At 43.1% G+C, this 17,541-nt stretch overlaps 1 protein-coding gene and 1 non-coding gene across 4 annotated transcripts; one reads left to right on the forward strand and one right to left on the reverse strand.

The window, feature by feature from the left end:
- Positions 1–858: 858 nt before the first annotated feature.
- On the forward strand, positions 859–16,496 carry LOC131107494 (guanine nucleotide-binding protein G(I)/G(S)/G(O) subunit gamma-2). 3 transcript variants are annotated; one of them, XM_058057591.1, is made up of 5 exons: positions 875–1,048; positions 3,190–3,494; positions 11,616–11,695; positions 13,801–13,905; positions 14,972–16,495. In XM_058057591.1, exons 4-5 carry the CDS (start codon positions 13,819–13,821, stop codon positions 15,098–15,100), a joined length of 216 nt encoding a protein of 71 aa, XP_057913574.1. In that variant the 5' UTR covers positions 875–1,048; positions 3,190–3,494; positions 11,616–11,695; positions 13,801–13,818; the 3' UTR covers positions 15,101–16,495. The 3 variants fall into 3 exon arrangements, with proteins under 3 accessions (XP_057913573.1, XP_057913574.1, XP_057913575.1); XM_058057592.1 differs by lacking the exons at positions 875–1,048; positions 3,190–3,494 and adding an exon at positions 6,160–6,288 and having other exon boundaries at positions 14,972–16,496; XM_058057590.1 differs by lacking the exons at positions 13,801–13,905; positions 14,972–16,495 and having other exon boundaries at positions 859–1,048; positions 11,616–11,696.
- Positions 16,497–17,268: 772 nt separating this feature from the next.
- On the reverse strand, positions 17,269–17,351 carry trnal-cag (transfer RNA leucine (anticodon CAG)). The gene has a single exon. It is a non-coding gene; the product is annotated as a tRNA-Leu (tRNA).
- Between the last annotated feature and the right edge of the window lie 190 nt (positions 17,352–17,541).

The following is a 17,541-nucleotide window of genomic DNA, read 5'->3' on the forward strand; positions in this document are numbered from 1 at the left end:
CACTTCCTCTGTTGCTGTGTTCTGCTTTCCGTTCCTTCCATTTCCTCCCGCACCTGTTTTCAATTTCCACACTCCCGATTTAGTTCAGGTGTGTGCTCGTTCAGTTGTCAGTTCATTGCCTTATGTTGAGTTTTGCCTTGCTACTGCGCCATAGCGAAAATAAATACATTTACCTGCATTTGGGTCCTAATCTCTGCATCCTGGGGTCGAACTTTACAACTCACAAGCCGGACCGTGACAGGATAAGAACTTCCTTTCTTGTAATATTTTGACTTTATTCCCATAAGATAAAATTCCCCCCCCAACCTAACTTTGCAAAAAATACAACTTGTTTGTTTTTGATATATTTTTACTAAGACGTTTTAAAAATATTAAATATTAAACAAGTTGTATTTTTTGCAAAGCTAGGGAAAATTTAATCTGATGGGAATAAAGTCAAAATATTACAAGAAGGAAAGTTCTAATCCAACAGGAAAAACGTCGCAGTTTTATGAAAGAAAAGAAAATATTCTGAAAATAAAGTAATAGTTACGAGAACAAAATTTAGAACATGAAAATTTAAATTGTTGAAAAATAACATATATTTTTTATATTATATATATTTTATATAATATATTTTTAAAATATATTTAACTTCTTGCCATAGTTAATGTGTCGCTTGAGAAAATATGAAAGGGGCAAAGTTGCGTCCTGTGATTGGTCACCGTGTGGCCCTGTTGTGTTGTCATGTGGGCGACGCCCACTTCTGCTACTGTTTTTTTTCTCCACGAGTCATCTGGGCCAGTAGGGGGCAATGTCGCCTAAGCCTTGCGCTTTTTCCTAAACACATTTCCCTCACCGCTTCCTGTTGTACACAGACGTAACAAAAACACCAAAAAGTTACGACGTTAAAAATGTTCAAACTGGCCACTAAACACTTGATGCCGTTTACGAACTTCGAGAATACTTCAGAAACATCACACGTCATTATGCTGGATGACGTAATGGCTTTTCTCGCAATTTCAAAACGAGGTGAAATGATTCCGCACGAATCCGCCATCTTGGACGGGTAAGTCCAAGCTGACTTTATTTTGAAACTAGCCCAAAATATGCCCGATATTATTATTTCCAAATCAATGCATTTCATAAAAGCGGATTTAGCTCTATTAATAGGTTTCCGTAAGTAAGGGTATGGTTGTGTCAAGACGTAACAGGATAAAGCTTGTTCGTTTTATTTCTTTAGTAATACAAATAATAAAATCAAATAAAAATGCCAAAACATTTTTCGAAATGAAATTTAATAAGAAAACCCTCGTGAGGATAAGCGGTAGAAAATGAATGAATGAATGAATGAATGAAGAAATGCACAAGCGTTCTGTTTTTTGACGCGTCCTTGTGACGTCACGAGACTGTCATACCCTGACTGACCAGAGAGGGCAGTAAGGGAGCCTTTCCCTGCTCCCTCCTGTCATGGTGATGCCGGCTGGCACAGATAAACCCAGAGATTAGTGATGTATGTGTAATCTGATTATTTATGTTTTATTATCATCTTGCGGTGGGATCATGTTGCAGATGCTTTAGTTTATTAGACTGTTTTTGATAATGAATGTAGAAGATAAGCTGGTGTAATCAAAAAGCAAAGCGTTGGTGTTTGGATGGAGGCGAAGGGACATGAAGAGGGTTTCAAAAATGGAGGAAAGGTTTTTGCATAGCAACATCCTCATCATGGAGGAGGAGGAGGAGAAGGAGGAAGGATGCCTGAAGCATTGTTTACATTGTGTGTTCATGTGGTTATGGTGGTGGTGGGGGGCTGGATTTCATTTCTTATTTGTGACCATCTGGACTCCCCCAAGCCCCCCCCACCCCAGGCATCCAGGCCCTCCATCCCAATGCCTCATGGGAGCTTGTGAGAGGTCACGCTGCCACCCAATACTCTCCAATCAATTGATGCGCCGATAGTGAACATTAAAAAAAAAGATGGCTAGCAACACCTAATTCGAGTAGGACGGGGGAGGGGGTGCTGGGTCAGTGACGGAGAAAGAAGAGAATGGATTTCCCTCCCTCTGTTGCCATGGCGACAGCCCTTGCACAGAGGATGGCTGATTTCCTGTACAGCTGCGATGTTGTTGTATGCGTGTGTCGTATTTGTTGTATTATGTGTGCGTATGCGTCGCCGTCATTGGTGGATTCTTCTCTATGGCAGCGAAGCGACACACCCTTCCTCCTGTCACGTGACAAAAAGGCTCCTTTCATGAGCACTTTGCGCTGGAGCTGCCACGGCAGCAACTGTTTGCAAAGATTTTTGCCCAAAAGAAAACCATGTCAATTCACTTCATCTGTTCCAGGGTCAAACTGTGGCCCGAGTAAAGCTGTAGTTAAGATCACTTCAGTGTTAGAGGGAGTTAACCACTCATTTTAGCAACAAAAAAATGATGTAACACCACATCGTAACTTCCTGAGTTGCATCATCACCCCAAGGAAGACAAAAAGTAAACAAAAAGGCAAAGAAAAAGTAGTTTGATGCTCGCCAAACTGAAATGGCGTATAGTCGGGCACGACTGCCGTCCAATCTTGTCACTTTTTAAATCTCGTGACACCCTGAAGAATTATTTTTTTCAAGTTGTAATAAAATTTGGCTGAAATTGTTGGAAAATTAGGTTGGGAAAAAAGTTAGAATATTATGGGAGTAAAGTCAGAATATTATAAGAAGAAAGTTCAACTATTTCAAAAACGTCAACAAAAAAGAAATAGCAAAAGTGGGAAAATGAGCAGAAATATAGTCCAAATATTAAGAGAAAAACGTACTATTCTAACGATAAAAAGACACAATTTAATATCATCATTTAATAGTATAATAATAATATTACGGGAATGATGTCATAATTACCAGAAGAATATTTACAAAAGGAAAGTTCAAATAATTGAAAAAAACCCCACCAGAAATGGAAATAACAGCTGTCATTTTATGAAAATAAAGTCAAAATATTCATTGAAAATGTCCTAATCAAATAAGTAAACATATGAAAGAAGTGGAAATTTTAGTCGAATAACGTTAGCGTTGGATCGACGTTCCTAGTCTCATGAGCTCTGGGTCGGGGGGTGGAGCTTGTCATTAGCATGCTACATGATCTTACAGGTGTTAATGTTGTAGTAACATTAATATTGTTAGCAGAAACACGTGGATGTAATGGTAATTGTTTTTACCCACAGATGTCAGCGAGACCCTGGGCTCCTTTGCTGTGGACCACCGAGACACAGAAAGAGTGTGGGAGTGAGGGAGGGGGAAGTAGGAGGAGGAGGAGGAGGGTATCTTCTCGCAGCCACGGCGTTTGACTGGAGGGTGGAGACTGGGAGCGGCGGCGAGGAAGGGAAGCAGGGAGGATCTCAACCGGAGCAGGGAAGGAGGGAGAGGACGGTGTGGATGGTAGCCGGACTCGCTTGTGTGTCCATCCTGAAAGCGGGAGTTCCGGATTCATCTTTGTTGGGAAAAAGACTCCGACTAAACATCAGGAAAGGTAGGCTTCTATTGTATTTATTTATTTTTGCATCTACATGGGTGTGTTCCCGTTCCCGAGCAGGAGCGTGTTTCCTAGCCATGCTTGACTGATTGATGATCCGGAATCCCCTCTTCTTTGTGCCGAACCTACTGGATTTCCCTCCTTTTGTGCCTTTAGCTCCATTCAGGATTTGATTGAAGATTTGTTTTGGGAATGACGCTGCAATAAGTCAACAAATAAACCTGGACCTTTTCCGCCATCTCAAGCAGCTTTATGTCGTGGTCGGAAGAGGGGGCGGAGGGGTAGTAGAGGGAAGGAGGGAGGGGGGGATGAAGCTGGAATATTGTATGTAACAGACACAATGTACTCCCCCCCCACCCCCCAAGGCATTAACATCCATACACTAAAAGCATCGTAGTCTTTGTGTGCGTCTGTTTTCCCAATCCTGGCCTGTTTCCCGGCATCGGCCAGTCGCTTCTTCTAATCGGGCGAGCGTTACGCGAGCGTTACAGGTGTCACCAAACAGGGCGAGAGAGGGCGAGTCATTTTCTGCCGTCAACAGTTTCAAGCATCGGCAGCCCCCTCTGGCTGACCTGGTGTGCGATCTGAGTTCAAACGGAAAAAACTGGTTTACAGCAGGTGGAAACGGCCTTAGGCTGGTTAGACTCAGGGAGGATGAGCTCAAGGCTTCAACCTTCTCGACTTTGTTTGCTCGTGACAGTGTTGGTTTTTGGTCTTCTGAAAGCTTCTTCAACCGTCTTGCTAGGCTGAAGGCATTTTGTTGCTTAGAACCTCAGGTGAGTCTTGAGAGGACTGACTGTTTTACCGCTTTTGAGTTCTGTTGTTCTGACATTCGGACCGATTCAGGTCCGACTGAGTCTTGAGTCTGCCAAAACATATTCAGAAACTGACCTTTCTGAAGTTCCGTCCAACTACAAAAAATTGTCAGATTTTTCGATGAATCTCAAAGTCCCTCAGTCTGGAAAAGTCTTAAGTTTTTTGGCAGAAAGTCCAGGTAAAGTCTGTGTCAGACAGCATGGCTGTCAAATCCGAATTTTCGGATTTTTTGTTAGGGCCATAGGTGGGATTCAGGTCCTGCTCTCAGGTGTCAGTGCAGTCTAAGTCTTGAGACTTTTGTTGCCAAAACCTTTTAGAGGCTTAATTCTTGTCAAAGTAAGTCTAGGTAAAGTTGATTTTGTAGTTGGGACTAAAGGTTAGGTCCAAGTCTTGGAGACTCAAAGGAGCCAGGGTGCCTCGGTTCTGGATTGCCTTAAATTCAGTTGTCCATGTCAGAGGTCGTTAGACTTAAGTTTAGGTCCTAACCTCGAGTATATGTTGAGTCAGACAGTCTTTCTAAGGATTTTATGATAAGTACCAACCACGTCTCAGTTTTCCATACAGATTGAAATGTCGGATGCCTCTATGAGTCTTGGGTTTTGAGCAGCCGGGTATCCAAGGTCTAGGATTGTCTTAAATTCCGGTCCTATCCTTGAGTATACCTTGAGTCAGACAGTTTTTCTAAGAATTTTATGATAAGTACCAACCAACCGACCACATCTCAGTGTGAAATGTTGGATGCTTGTATGAGTCTTGGGTTTTGAGCAGCCGGGTTTCCAAGGTCTAGGATTAGGATTGTCTTAAATTCAGGTCCTATCCTTGATTATACCTTGAGTCAGCCAGTCTTTCTAAGGATTTTAGGACAAGGTCCAATGTTTCAATGAATGTTTCCTCATTCATTGAAGTCCCAAGATCTGCGATTGTTTTATAGTCTTTTCAGGAAAAAATCAGTATGTTGATTCCCAAGACCACCAGACCTGCTTCAACACCTTTGAGACCTAAGGAAATGATCCCATCTATTTCAGCATCCCAGCCTTTATCAAATGAACCAATTGGTTTGTCTTTGAGACATTTTCAGTGACTCGTGTTGGAGTCCCCTCAGCTCATGTTGTCCCTGAAGCCCATCATCAATTTAGAGGACTCGGTCTGAGCAGAGCAGCAGAATCCAAACAAGGCCGGATGTTTGCAATATGGTTCACAGCCGAGGAGTCTGGAACTGTTATTGTTGGCCTGCTGATTGGTTCCAGGGAAAGGCATGTTTATTCGTCTTCGCTCCAGGAGAATGCAGAAACGCTCCGGTTTGCTGAATGAGGACTTTTAACCTCCGCAAGAAGTTCCACCTTGACGGCCGACCCCGGCGTCATCACAGACAGAGGGGAAAACACATTTGTGAGGATTTTGTGCGCGGTGCTGGTTTTCCACGCCGGATGAGCAAAAACACAGTTGCCCCCCCACCCCCCAAACGCTGTGTAGCTGTAGTACATTGTTTCTACCCCACTTACCACAGCTCTTATGTAACACGGAACAATTTCAAGGTTTTAACCCTTAGGGGTCTGAGGCTAATTTGCCCTTTCAAGCTTTTTGACACTAAAAAAGCTGTGCTCTCGCCATTGTTGGAAAAACAGAAGCAAAAAAAAGGCCTTTAATCCCACCAAAGAGGAGACGTGGCGAGACTGCTGGTTTTCATCTGATAAACATAAGAGAGCACATTTGCGCTCTCTGGAGAAATAAGCCTCCTCCCCGCTGCCTCCGTGACTCCCAGGAGATGCATCATTTCCTGGGTCGCTGCCTCCTCCCACCCCCCCCCCCACCCCCCCCCCCCTTCCGGGGCCTCGAGGACCCCCCCAACACACACAAATGGAGGCTACAGCGGAGAAGAAGACAGGACGGGCAGAGAATGCTGGGGGTGTCACAGATGTCCGGGCTAATGGAATGATCACGGGTGGTTTCGGTGGTCTGGCTGTGAAGGCAGCAGGTTAGAACGCAAGTAAACACCACCCGGAATTTGTTGTGGGAAAACTGTAATCCTTACGAAGAAAGAGAATGCCTGCCATGAAGAAGCAGGTTTTTACCCTAAGTACTAAGTCTTCATATAGTAAGTGTCTACCTATGAAAATTGCTAAAAATACTACTATGCTAATGGTAGCCTGTTAGCAATGCTAACGTTGGTATGCTAACACCTAGCATAATAGTGGTGTTTACATCCTGTATGTGTCTACTTATGAACATGAAAATACTACGATGCTAATGTTATCATGCTAGCAATGGTAACATGCCATTGTTAGCATACAAACACCTAGCATGATAGTACTAAGTCTTCATATACGTGTCTACCTTTGAAAATGGCTGAAAATACTACTATGCTAATGTTAACATGCCCGCAATGCTAGCGCGATAGTGCTAAGCTTTAATATATGTGTCGCATTTTGGGCACCCCTGTGTTAATCTAAGCTTGGAGGGAGGAAGCGACCCGCTAAGTTGGACAATCAAGTCGGACGAAGCAGAGCGTGATGGCAACTGAGGCCAAGTGGTGACAAACAAGGGTGCCATCTCTTCACTTGAGCAGGGGGTTGGGGGGGGGGTGCCCTTGCTGCTCTTGAAGGGCAGTGCATGAAAGAGTGTTGCATGTCATAGTCGCTGGGCTGGTGTTGTATTACCCCTCGGTGCGCCCCGTACTGGAAGAGTTATTGCTGACCAACCTTATTCTCACGCTGTCAGGGTGGCTTTGCACATCATCCACTTCACCTCAGTGTCATTGTACTGAAGCCTGTTTCCAAATGTCACCTAGCATCTTAGCCAAGCGTAAGTAGCTTTAGCATTTTAGCGTTTGTTTTTTTATAGCATGGGTAACCAAATATGGCCACTAATTGTGGTGGGAAACGGCTATTAGCAATCCCGCTCCCTGTAAGCAAGCGCTTTTACTCCATGACTTCGACAAAATAAACACTGATAAACCTTCTGACTCTTCTGATGGTGCCGTCTATGAATTGGAAACAAATGTGACTTTCCTCGCAAGTAAACAGAGGAGCAGAGCTTGGGGGAGGGTGGAGTGCTTATCTGACTTACAGACAAGCCCATATAAGGAAGTCCGCCCCTCTGTGACATCACAAAGGGTCAGTTTTACCACGCTTTCTGAAACCGAGCATTTGAGCCATCCCGAACTTTCAACTTTCTTCCAGGGCTCATTTCCAAATGTGCAAACCTCATGATGTGAAACGTTGGCATCGTTTGAGCAAGTTTGTGGGCTAGTCCAGCTGCACAGTGGCCCATGTTCACTAAAGTCCAGTGGGAAATGCCCTTCATGATGAAAATCTGGTAGGCAATCAGGAACTCCAACCACTTGTGACTGATGGTGGAGGTGGTGCACAGGGAGAACATGAAAACTCCACACAGAGATGGCCGAGGGTGGAATTGAACCCTGGTCACCTAGCTGTGAGGTCTGCGCGCTAACCACTCGCCCGCCATATAATATTGTTATACTATTATAATTATACAAGTCAAAATATGGGGAAAAAGTCATCATTTTCAGAGAAGAAAGTTGAAATTGTTGGGAAATGACTTTTGAAAAAATGCAACCACAGAAATGGGAAACATTTTTATGAAAATAAAGAAAAGTTTTAGGAGAATAAGTTTGTGCTGTTATGATGAAATATAATGTCATTTTAGTAGCCTCAAGTTGAAATATTGAGGAAAAAGGACCTTTTAAAAAAAATAAAAGTTGTAATTTTTAATTTTTGGCAAATTAGGTTGCGGAAAAATGTAGAATATTATAGCAATAAAGTGCAAATATTATGGGAATAAATTGATCATTATGAAGAAAAAGAAGAACAAATAGTTTGTGAAAAAAGTTATCAGGATCTGGGCAAAAGGACCCATACAGGAGTGTATGTTTCCCCCATCAAAAGCTCTCTGTAGACCCTGGCTGTTTAATCACCGCCCCCCCAGGGTCCAGATGGCTGAGCCAGACATGCGTTTTTAATTACCACGCTGTGATTTTGCACCCTGGGCATCGCGGAGGACAAGGGACGCTCCCCGCTTGGTCGTCTTCATTTGTCTTTGCGTGACGCACAAAAATAGACAGAGTAATTAGGTTTGCACAGAAAGGAAGTGGAAAGGCGGCGGGGGTGGGGGGTGGGGGGGGTCAGAGTAGATATCAGAGTAACAGATTGTCTCCACGGGTTTGCAATTATATTTTCCTCAGCAGGAAGTCTCCCGTGGCGCTCAATCACACTTCACAAGTCAGTGGTAACATCATCACACGTGTGCGTTGACGCACCAGGGACGGACAGGAAGGGATGTCGGGGGTTCAGAGTTGAGGTTCTAGCTCGACGTGGCTTTCCGCAGCAATATTTCCGCAACCCACATTTTTTTTTTATTAGGGATCGGTCAAAGCCGCAATCAGGCGTGGTGCTTGTGTGTCTCGCCCAACATTACAGTAGCAGTACTGGCACCATGTGACCAGCGTATAGTACTACATATTAAGGCTGGCCCATTCATTGAAAAATAACCAAAAACGACATTTGGAGCTTCTAATCCACTTCAAACTGATGTGTTGGTTACCCCCCCCCCCCCCCATAAACAGGTGTTCCATGCTCTAACTACAATGATATTCTAGTTATGAATAAGGAATCCTACATGGAGGAAATTCACTTATCACGGGAGGCTTGGAACCAATTAACAGTGATAAAGGAGGGAATACTGTACAACCCTTAGATAAAGTAGGTCAAAATTCAATGGATCGTGTCATTTTAACAAAAGTAAACAAAAAAAGTTGCATGTATTTGATTGATTGATTTATTCGTACGGCTGGCGACCAGTCCGGGTGTACCCCGCCTCTCGCCCAAAGACAGCTGGGATAGGCTCCAGCACCCCCCGCGACCCTCGTGAGGAAAAAGTGGTAGAAAATGAATGAATGAATTTATTCGTACATGAATCTTTCAAAGAGGTGTTAAGGGTACCATAATATTAGGAACAGCACAGTACAGTCTTACATTGAAGTATAATGTCTTACATTGAGCGTGCCCCATTCTACCTGGTGTATATATCCCTAGCACACTTTTCTCATGGAGCCACTCGGATGCCCTCCAGCGCAAACAGTCACAAGTTGGCCCACAGCGTTTGTCTACAGTGTTGGTGTGTCGTCGTTCACATATTTGCTGTGTCAACGCTGAGGGAATATTAGCATATTAGCATCACGTCAGGAAGCATGTAGTCTTTGGTCCAGATCCAAGTCACGCTTGCTTCAGAACTAAAGACATGAATGTCACTTATAATAATAAAAATAATAATAATACATTTTATTTTATAGCGCTTTTCAAAATACTCAAAGACACGTTAGAGAAGAATGGAGTTGAATAAAGTAAGTAAACAGAGTAAAAGATACATGAAAATCCATAGACATTAAAACCAGATTTAAAGAGGTGGGTTTTTAGTTGTTTTTTTTAAACTGAGAAGGTCAGGGCAAGCACGGAGTGAATGGGGCAAAGAGTTCCAGAGGGTGGGGGCAGCGATGGAGAAGGCTCTGTCTCCCCAGGTTCGGAGCTTGGTCTTACAGGGGAGTGCCAGGAGGTTGGAGTCTGAGGAGGGATTGTGTGGATGGAGCAGGTCTGTGAGATATGGGGGGGGTCAGATCGTGGAGGGCTTTGTAGGTGATGAGAAGAATTGTGAAGTGAATGCGTTGGGGGACGGGAAGCCAGTGGAAGTTTTGGAGGACAGGGGTAATGTGTTGATGGGAGCGGGTGGGGGTGAGGAGGAGGGCAGAGTTGTGAATATATTGTAGTTATGAGGGTTTTGGAAGGTGTACCGTAGAGAACACTGTTGCAGTAGTCCATTGGGGTTGGGATGAATGCATGGATCAGGGATTCAGAGGCAGAGAATGGACGTGATGGACGGGTTAACTGTTTGATGCGGGGTTCAAATGAAAGGGTATACCGTACATTCTCATCATACTGTGGAAGCTCTCGGTGTTGTGTGCACTGCCAGGATTTAACCTTCCTTTACCCCCAGCTCATGCCGATGAATCGGTCCGTTAAAGGGGACCTATGATGCATTTCCGACTTTTCTGACCTATAAATGTAGTTAGAATGTTGTATTCTGGTGTTAAACCATGCCAACGTTTCACATCATGAGGTTTGCACATTTGGAAGTGAGCTCTGGAAGAAGTTTGGGATGGCTCAAAACGCTCGGTTTGAAAAGGTGTGGTAAAACCGTTCCTTTGTGATGTCACAGAGGGACGGACTCCCTTGTTTGTAAACTCTCTGCTGCTTCTCTGTTTACTTGCTATCGATGCTGGAAAATGGAAAGCCACATTTGTTTCCAATTCCTAAAGACGCCACCATCAGCCACAAGCGGTTGGAGTTCTTGATTCCCTACCAGATTTTCATCAGTGAAGGGCATTTCCCACTGGACTGTTTAGTGAACATGGGCCACTATGTAGCTGGACTAGCCCACAAACTTGCTTTAGCCCTACGCCTTTCCAACGTTACTTGGTGGTGTGGAAGAGTCAGAAGGGCCAGCAGTAAGTAGGACTTCATCGGTGTCCTAACTGTCTTTATTTGGTGGAAGTCATGGAACAAAAGCGTTTATCTGTGTAGCATGATAGCATAGAGGAAGCAGGGTTGCTAATAGCCTTTTCCCACCACAATTAGTGGCTCTACCAGAGGTTTATTTTACATACTGGTAGTCCTACAAAAGACAAAAAAACCTACTTAGCATTCAGAGATGTCTTGAAGTAACCTCTTTTCTTGAGAAACTTGGGAATGTCCAGTCTCGACTTCCGGATGGGATCGGGGATCCAACACATACGTCTGGATGTTAAAGCCCACGTTTTAAAAAGATACATCACCCTTTGTTATCAATTCCTATACCGCTTATCAAGTTTCTATGCCCTTGGATGTGTGACCAACCACAGCAGAGTGGGCGTGCCTGGAGGCGGGCCGTGGGTGGAATACATAAAAACAGACCATATTTGGGGGAACCGTCTAGAAGAAGAAGTGGAATTGTCTGGTATTTATTTGCTGCTTCAGCAGAAAAGGAAGAGAAGGTGGTCCACCCGTCCTTGGAAAAGGAGGAGTCTCCAGAGGTGTCCCAACAAGACCAGAAAAGGGTGTGGCTAATTGCTAAGTATAGTCAGAGTAATTGGTAAGAAAGTTTTACCGCCACAAATAAATGGATGTGAAACAGTGAACTGAGATGAGCCTTGGACACCACCGAACGACACTTGTTGTGCAGAACAACTTGTCTTCCAGAAGAAGCGTGAGTGGCATCATGGTGGTCACGGTCATGTTTGTCTTTCCCTCACAGCCTCAAAGTTCTTGACTCAAAGCGCTGACTCTAGCTGCAGACCCCGAGGTGGAGCGCGGCGGCCGGCGTGAGCAGACCAGGTAAGACAAATATCAGACATGGCTGCACCGCTACTAGCTAGCCGCAAACACAGGCAATGTAGAGAATCTGTGGATCATTTATTCATTCATATGTTATTTGTTATAAGCATAGAAAACCTGCTCACAACTTTCTGAATATGCTTTTTAAACATGATTAGAACCCTTTACACATAAAATAACACCCCTATAATCACCTTTATACTCATGTTACCCAATATTGTGGAGATAATAAGAGGAAATAAGACACTTAAGACATAGAAAACCTGCTTACGACCTTCTAAATGTGATATTTGACATATTACTTATATTACCCAATATACCCAATATAGTTAATATATATATATATATATGTGTATATGTATATGTATATATGTATGTATATGTATGTATATATATATATGTGTGTGTGTGTGTATATATATATATATATATACACACACACACACACACATATATATATGTGTATATATATACACATATATACACACACACACACACATATATATATATATACATATATATATATATATATATATATATATATATATATACATATATAACCCTAACCCTAATATAGTTAATATATACCCAATATGCTGTGCCCCGCCCCGCTTTTTCTCATGTTTTAACTGTGTATTAACGAATGAATGTTGTATTTTAATGTATCTTCTACTCTGTTTACTTATTTACGCTATACAAATAAAATGTATTATAGTAGACACTATAATAAGATAAAATAAGACATAAGACAAAAAGCCTGTTTACAACCTTCTAAATATGCTTTCTAAACATGATTAGAACCCTTTAGACATAAAATAACACCCCTATAGTCACCTTTACACTCATATTACCCAATATTGTGGAGATAATAAGACTAAATAAGACACTTGAGACCTAGAAAACCTGCTTACAACCTTCTAAATGTGATATTTGACATGGTTAGAGCCCTCCATATGTAAAATAATACCCCTATAACTCATCTGTACAGTCATATTACCCAAAATAGTAGACACTACAATAAGATAAAATAAGACACAAGACAAAAAAGCCTGTTTACAACCTTCTACATTTGCTTGTCAACATGGTTACAGCCACAGTACTGCAGTACTTGAACGTCATTGATGTAGAATACATGTGATGTTTACATTGCATAGCGCAGCAAAGTCTATGTCCGCTGTGAGTAACTCTGCTCTCATCAGACATGTCTCAGCTAAGCCAGCCGGGTGTGTCGACACCCCAGAAATCGTGCCGAGCGCCGCGGTGGTGATCCGCTGGCCCGTTTAGATGTTTCCCCCGAGTCTTGAAACAATAACCCGGATACAAAAGACTTTACTTTTTACTGCTCACTCATACTCATGCCCCCATTTGGACTGGGGCGTCCTGTTTTTCATCTTTATCACAAAGCTGAGCGGCTGTCCGGTGTCTGATACACAAGCACCAAAATCAATGGCGGGAACATCAAGTGCTTTTATTTCAGCGTTGAATCATCTCACAACAGGCGCAACGATCCCTAACACGAGCCACTAACCCACGCCGTGGTAAAACACAACACTGAAACCCCGATGTCACTTCCTGTCAAACTTGGGAGCACATTTACAGTAACACACACAAACAAACGTCTTACTTAAGTCTTATTTGCTCTTAATATTATGTACTAAATTGGGTAATAGGAGTATAAGGGTGACTATAGGGGTGTTATTTCATGTCTAGAGCTCTAATGGTGTTAAAAAGCGCCTTAAACTGGTACCAAAACATTCGATTTGTGAATACGGAATCCTACTTAGCAGATTAAATGAGGGATTATTGTACACTTAGGGCGTCACAAGACACGAGAGAGAGCTTGCGGTCTCGCGAGATGAAAGCGTGACGATACTTCTCGTGTCGAGAAAAGATGTCTCGCGAGAACAGGGTCAGGGATTGATCTTACAGCGAGGAGGAAAACAGCAAAACAACAGTCAGTCAGTCACAATGTGGACACTCAAGTTGAAGATCTGCCTAGCAACCGGGGACCGTAAATAAAACCGTGCCATCATAGAGCACGTCTGCATGATTACGTGAACGTCTGACCCCACGATGACATCCCCCGTCCCCGCTTTCCCGTGCAGATCCGACAGAGGGCGCCTATGGCGAGCAATAACACGGCCAGCATCGCACAAGCCAGGAAACTGGTGGAGCAGCTCAAGATGGAGGCCAACATCGACAGGATAAAGGTGAGTGTCGAGTCGGCACGGACTGTCCGGAAGATCTAAGAGCTCTCACAGGTGGAAAAGGAATGACATCACTGTCGTGTCCTTTTGTGTGTTCATAGTAACATGACTGAGAAGCTCTATCTGACAGTTCATAGGAATAAATCAAATATGATGAGGAAAATCTTGCTCAATTTAGGAGCATTTCAGCCATGTCACAAAGCTGGAGATGCATTTTTTTTTTTTTGAAATACCGTATTTTCTGGACTATAAGTCGCTCCCGACTATAAGTCGCACAAGGCCAAAAATGCATCATTAGCTAGAAAAAAAACATACATAAGTCCCACTGGAGTATAGGTTGCATTATTTGCGGGTTTATTTACTAAACAAGTCGCACTGAAGTATAAGTCGCATTTTTTGCGGAGTATAAGTCACATTTTTTGCGGGTTTATTTACCGTATATTATGGACTATAAGTCGCTCCGGAGTATAAGTCACACAAGGCCAAAAATGCATCATTAGGTATAAAAAAACATACATAAGTCGCACTGGAGTATAAGTGGCATTTTTTGCGGGTAATTTATTTTCCAAACTACTTGACCAAAACAGACATTACGCCATCTTGGAAGGCAAGTTGTAACAATAATAAAAGAATAGAGAACAGGCTGAATAGGTGTAAGATATGCTAACACAATGCTTATTCAGCTACACAAAAAATAAACATGAACACAAAAGGTGTCCAGTGTTTATGGAGTATAAGTTGCAGGAACAACCAACCTATGAAAAAAAGTGCGACTTATAGTCCGGAAAATACGGTATGTCGAACTTCCTTGCATTTTGCAAAATATCAAAGTGGCATTATTATTGCATCCATTCATTTTTCAGAATATGGCCCTTGCTAGAAAAGGTTAGAGTATGTTTCTGTTAGAGTCGGACCTTCTAGAACTAGTAAATAACGCTAACCAAGGTTGTATTGTGTAAGCATGAATGAACACACAAGATACTGTATATAATTGTGTGTGTGTGTGTGTGTGTGTGTGTGTGTGTGTGTGCGTGTGCGTGTGCGTGTGCGTGTGCGTGTGTGTGCGCAGGTGTCGAAAGCGGCCGCCGACTTGATGTCCTACTGCGAAGCTCACGCCAAAGAGGACCCGCTGCTCTCACCCGTGCCGGCCTCGGAGAACCCGTTCAGGGAGAAGAAGTTCTTCTGCGCTATCTTGTAAAGGCGGGACTTTGAACGCGGACGACGTTCAAGCGAAAAATACGAGAGGAAGAAAGAAAAAAATGTAGACATCTTCTAGTCGTGTCATACGAAGATGAGAACCGTGGTAAAACATTGAAGGTCGCGGTGGCGTCTTTTTTTGCGAGGGGGGTGGGGTGGGGGGTAGCATGTTGACGGGGAGGGTGACCATGATGAAGATGCTAAAAGGGGGATGATGATGATGATGGACGACTCTACAGGCTGTGATGTGTACAAAACTAGTTCCAATGAAAAGTCATATTTTGTGCTTTTGTTGAGCTCTTTGGACGTGTGTGTGTGTGTGTGTGTGTGTGTGTGTGTGTGTGTGTGTGTGTGTGTGTGTGTGTGTGTGCGTGCGCGCGCGCGCGTGTGTGGTCGACTGCTGACGAGTGGTGGGCAAAACCGTTGGGCAAAACCGTTCATTTCAGTGAACCGGATCATTACAGTTAATTCAGTAAAAAGATCCGTTCATTTCGGTCAATTGGTCGTTAGCCTGTGATCCCCCCTCCCACCCCCCGTGCATACACCCGATCAGTCGTGTCGAGTCAGTCCGTTCACTCATGTTCACGTTCGCTCCGACTCAACAGTGCAACAACACGTGACGACAAGTGGTGTGTCAGTCATGAACGAACTGGTCAAAAGAACTAGTTCTTTCTTTGTGAACGAAATGAACGCGGTCACAGACAGTGTCGGTCAATCTCTCGATCTCGGTCTTTCAGTCAGCTAACCCCACCCACAGAGCGAGGCGCGACGATTCATTCCATCCACAAAAAAGAACTAGTTCTTTTGACCCGTTCGTTCATGACCGACACACCACAACTGCTGACTAAACTAGACCCCACTTTGATGGCTGAAATGCTGGTTTCTTTGTTTTGCCGCTTTCTTATCGTCTTACCGTACCCTCACTTCCTATCTTTGTATAACGCTAATATGTGCTTGAAGATTTTTTGTCTCCTACCCGCAAAGTTTTGGTTTCCAGGGGAACGTTTGGAAGACTCTTCACATGTAACTGGGTGCGTGTGTGTGTGTGTGTGTGTGTGTGTGTGTGTGTGTGTGTGAGAGAGAGAGAGAGAGAGAGAGAGAGAGAGAGTATGAACATCTGTCTGACCAACGTCATCACGTCCGACTCCTTCTGCCACACAAACATTCTTTCTACTCTTTGTACAAAACAATACGCAAAATAAACTGTGATGTGCTGTAAAGTATTGGCCTTTACTTCTTGAAAATATCTTTAGTCTTTAGCTGTGTCCTTTTTTGTCCGGATTTGGGGCGCCCCCTGGTGGACCGGGTGGCGAACGGGCAGCACCAACACAGGACAGTTAAACGATAATGTGGTTTGGTCGACAACAGCAACAATAGTATCTAAATAAATTAGCATAAGTTAGCATAAGTTGGTTTGAGCGCAGCTTCGTCAGGTGTTTTTTTTGTACACGTGACTTTACAGTTAACTTTAAAACGTAAGCCCAAGTGCTAACTTGATATTATGTCAATACTACAGTAGTACAGTATATCGATACAAATGAGTAAAGTTCAGGCAACGTCGGAATAGGTACAAATTCCAATCAGGGATGCTACGTTTAAATAACGTTTATTGTGAATATTTCAGCTTCGTATGCGAGCTCTGACATTATAAACACATGTTTATTGTAAAATATGCATATTGTATACACTGTTTTTCTGGCCGCATCAACATTCGCCCAATCAGCTGAAGCTGGACGAAACGACCAATCATGCACTTGGCCAGCGTTTCTGACCAATCAGCTCGGCCGTTTTTTTCGGAGCCCTCCCAACGATAGACCAGTCCCGGAAAATGTGTTTTTATTGTTGGTTTGTTTGTATGTGTGCATACAATAGTACAAGTTGGGGATTTTTTGTCAGCGTAATGTATATTTTACATTATAGCCATTATTTGTGTTACCCCTAACAAAATATACCGCTGATTGTTCCATTTTTGCTGCTGTCGTATGTGCTTTTTATGGTTTTCTTCTTTCAGAAAAAACAGTCGTGGACCGTAGATGGATATGAAAGATTGTGTTTTTTATAAAAGTCATTTAGAGCAGCAGATAAATGAACTACTAACATGTGTAGCGTGAGATTAAATTGTAGTTGGGGTTTACCGCAGTATTTTTGAATGGTGAAAAAATACATTGCTGTCAGAAGTGGGATTCGAACCCACGCCTCCAGGGGAGACTGCGACCTGAACGCAGCGCCTTAGACCGCTCGGCCATCCTGACACACGTCTGCAAAACGCGGAATTATGATATATGAATAATACATAATTGTGATACGTTACGATTATGCTGTATAAACATTGTGATATAAGATTATGAATAAATATTCTGATTATTATTATTATAAAGATTACTATATGATTATGTCTGTGATTTGTATGTTGCGTTTCATTCTAGAAGGGTCTAGCCCACG

Source organism: Doryrhamphus excisus, chromosome 19, assembly GCF_030265055.1.
Source record: "Doryrhamphus excisus isolate RoL2022-K1 chromosome 19, RoL_Dexc_1.0, whole genome shotgun sequence".
Lineage (NCBI taxonomy): Eukaryota > Metazoa > Chordata > Actinopteri > Syngnathiformes > Syngnathidae > Doryrhamphus > Doryrhamphus excisus.

Excerpts from the sequence above, each read along its gene's own strand:
- LOC131107494 (XM_058057590.1), top strand. The coding sequence starts at position 894 with ATGTTCAAACTGGCCACTAAACACTTGATGCCGTTTACGAACTTCGAG. Across the intron at positions 1,049-3,189 it reads GAATCCGCCATCTTGGACGG|ATGTCAGCGAGACCCTGGGC; the intron begins GTAAGTCCAAGC and ends TTTTACCCACAG. Across the intron at positions 3,495-11,615 it reads CCGACTAAACATCAGGAAAG|CCTCAAAGTTCTTGACTCAA; the intron begins GTAGGCTTCTAT and ends TTTCCCTCACAG.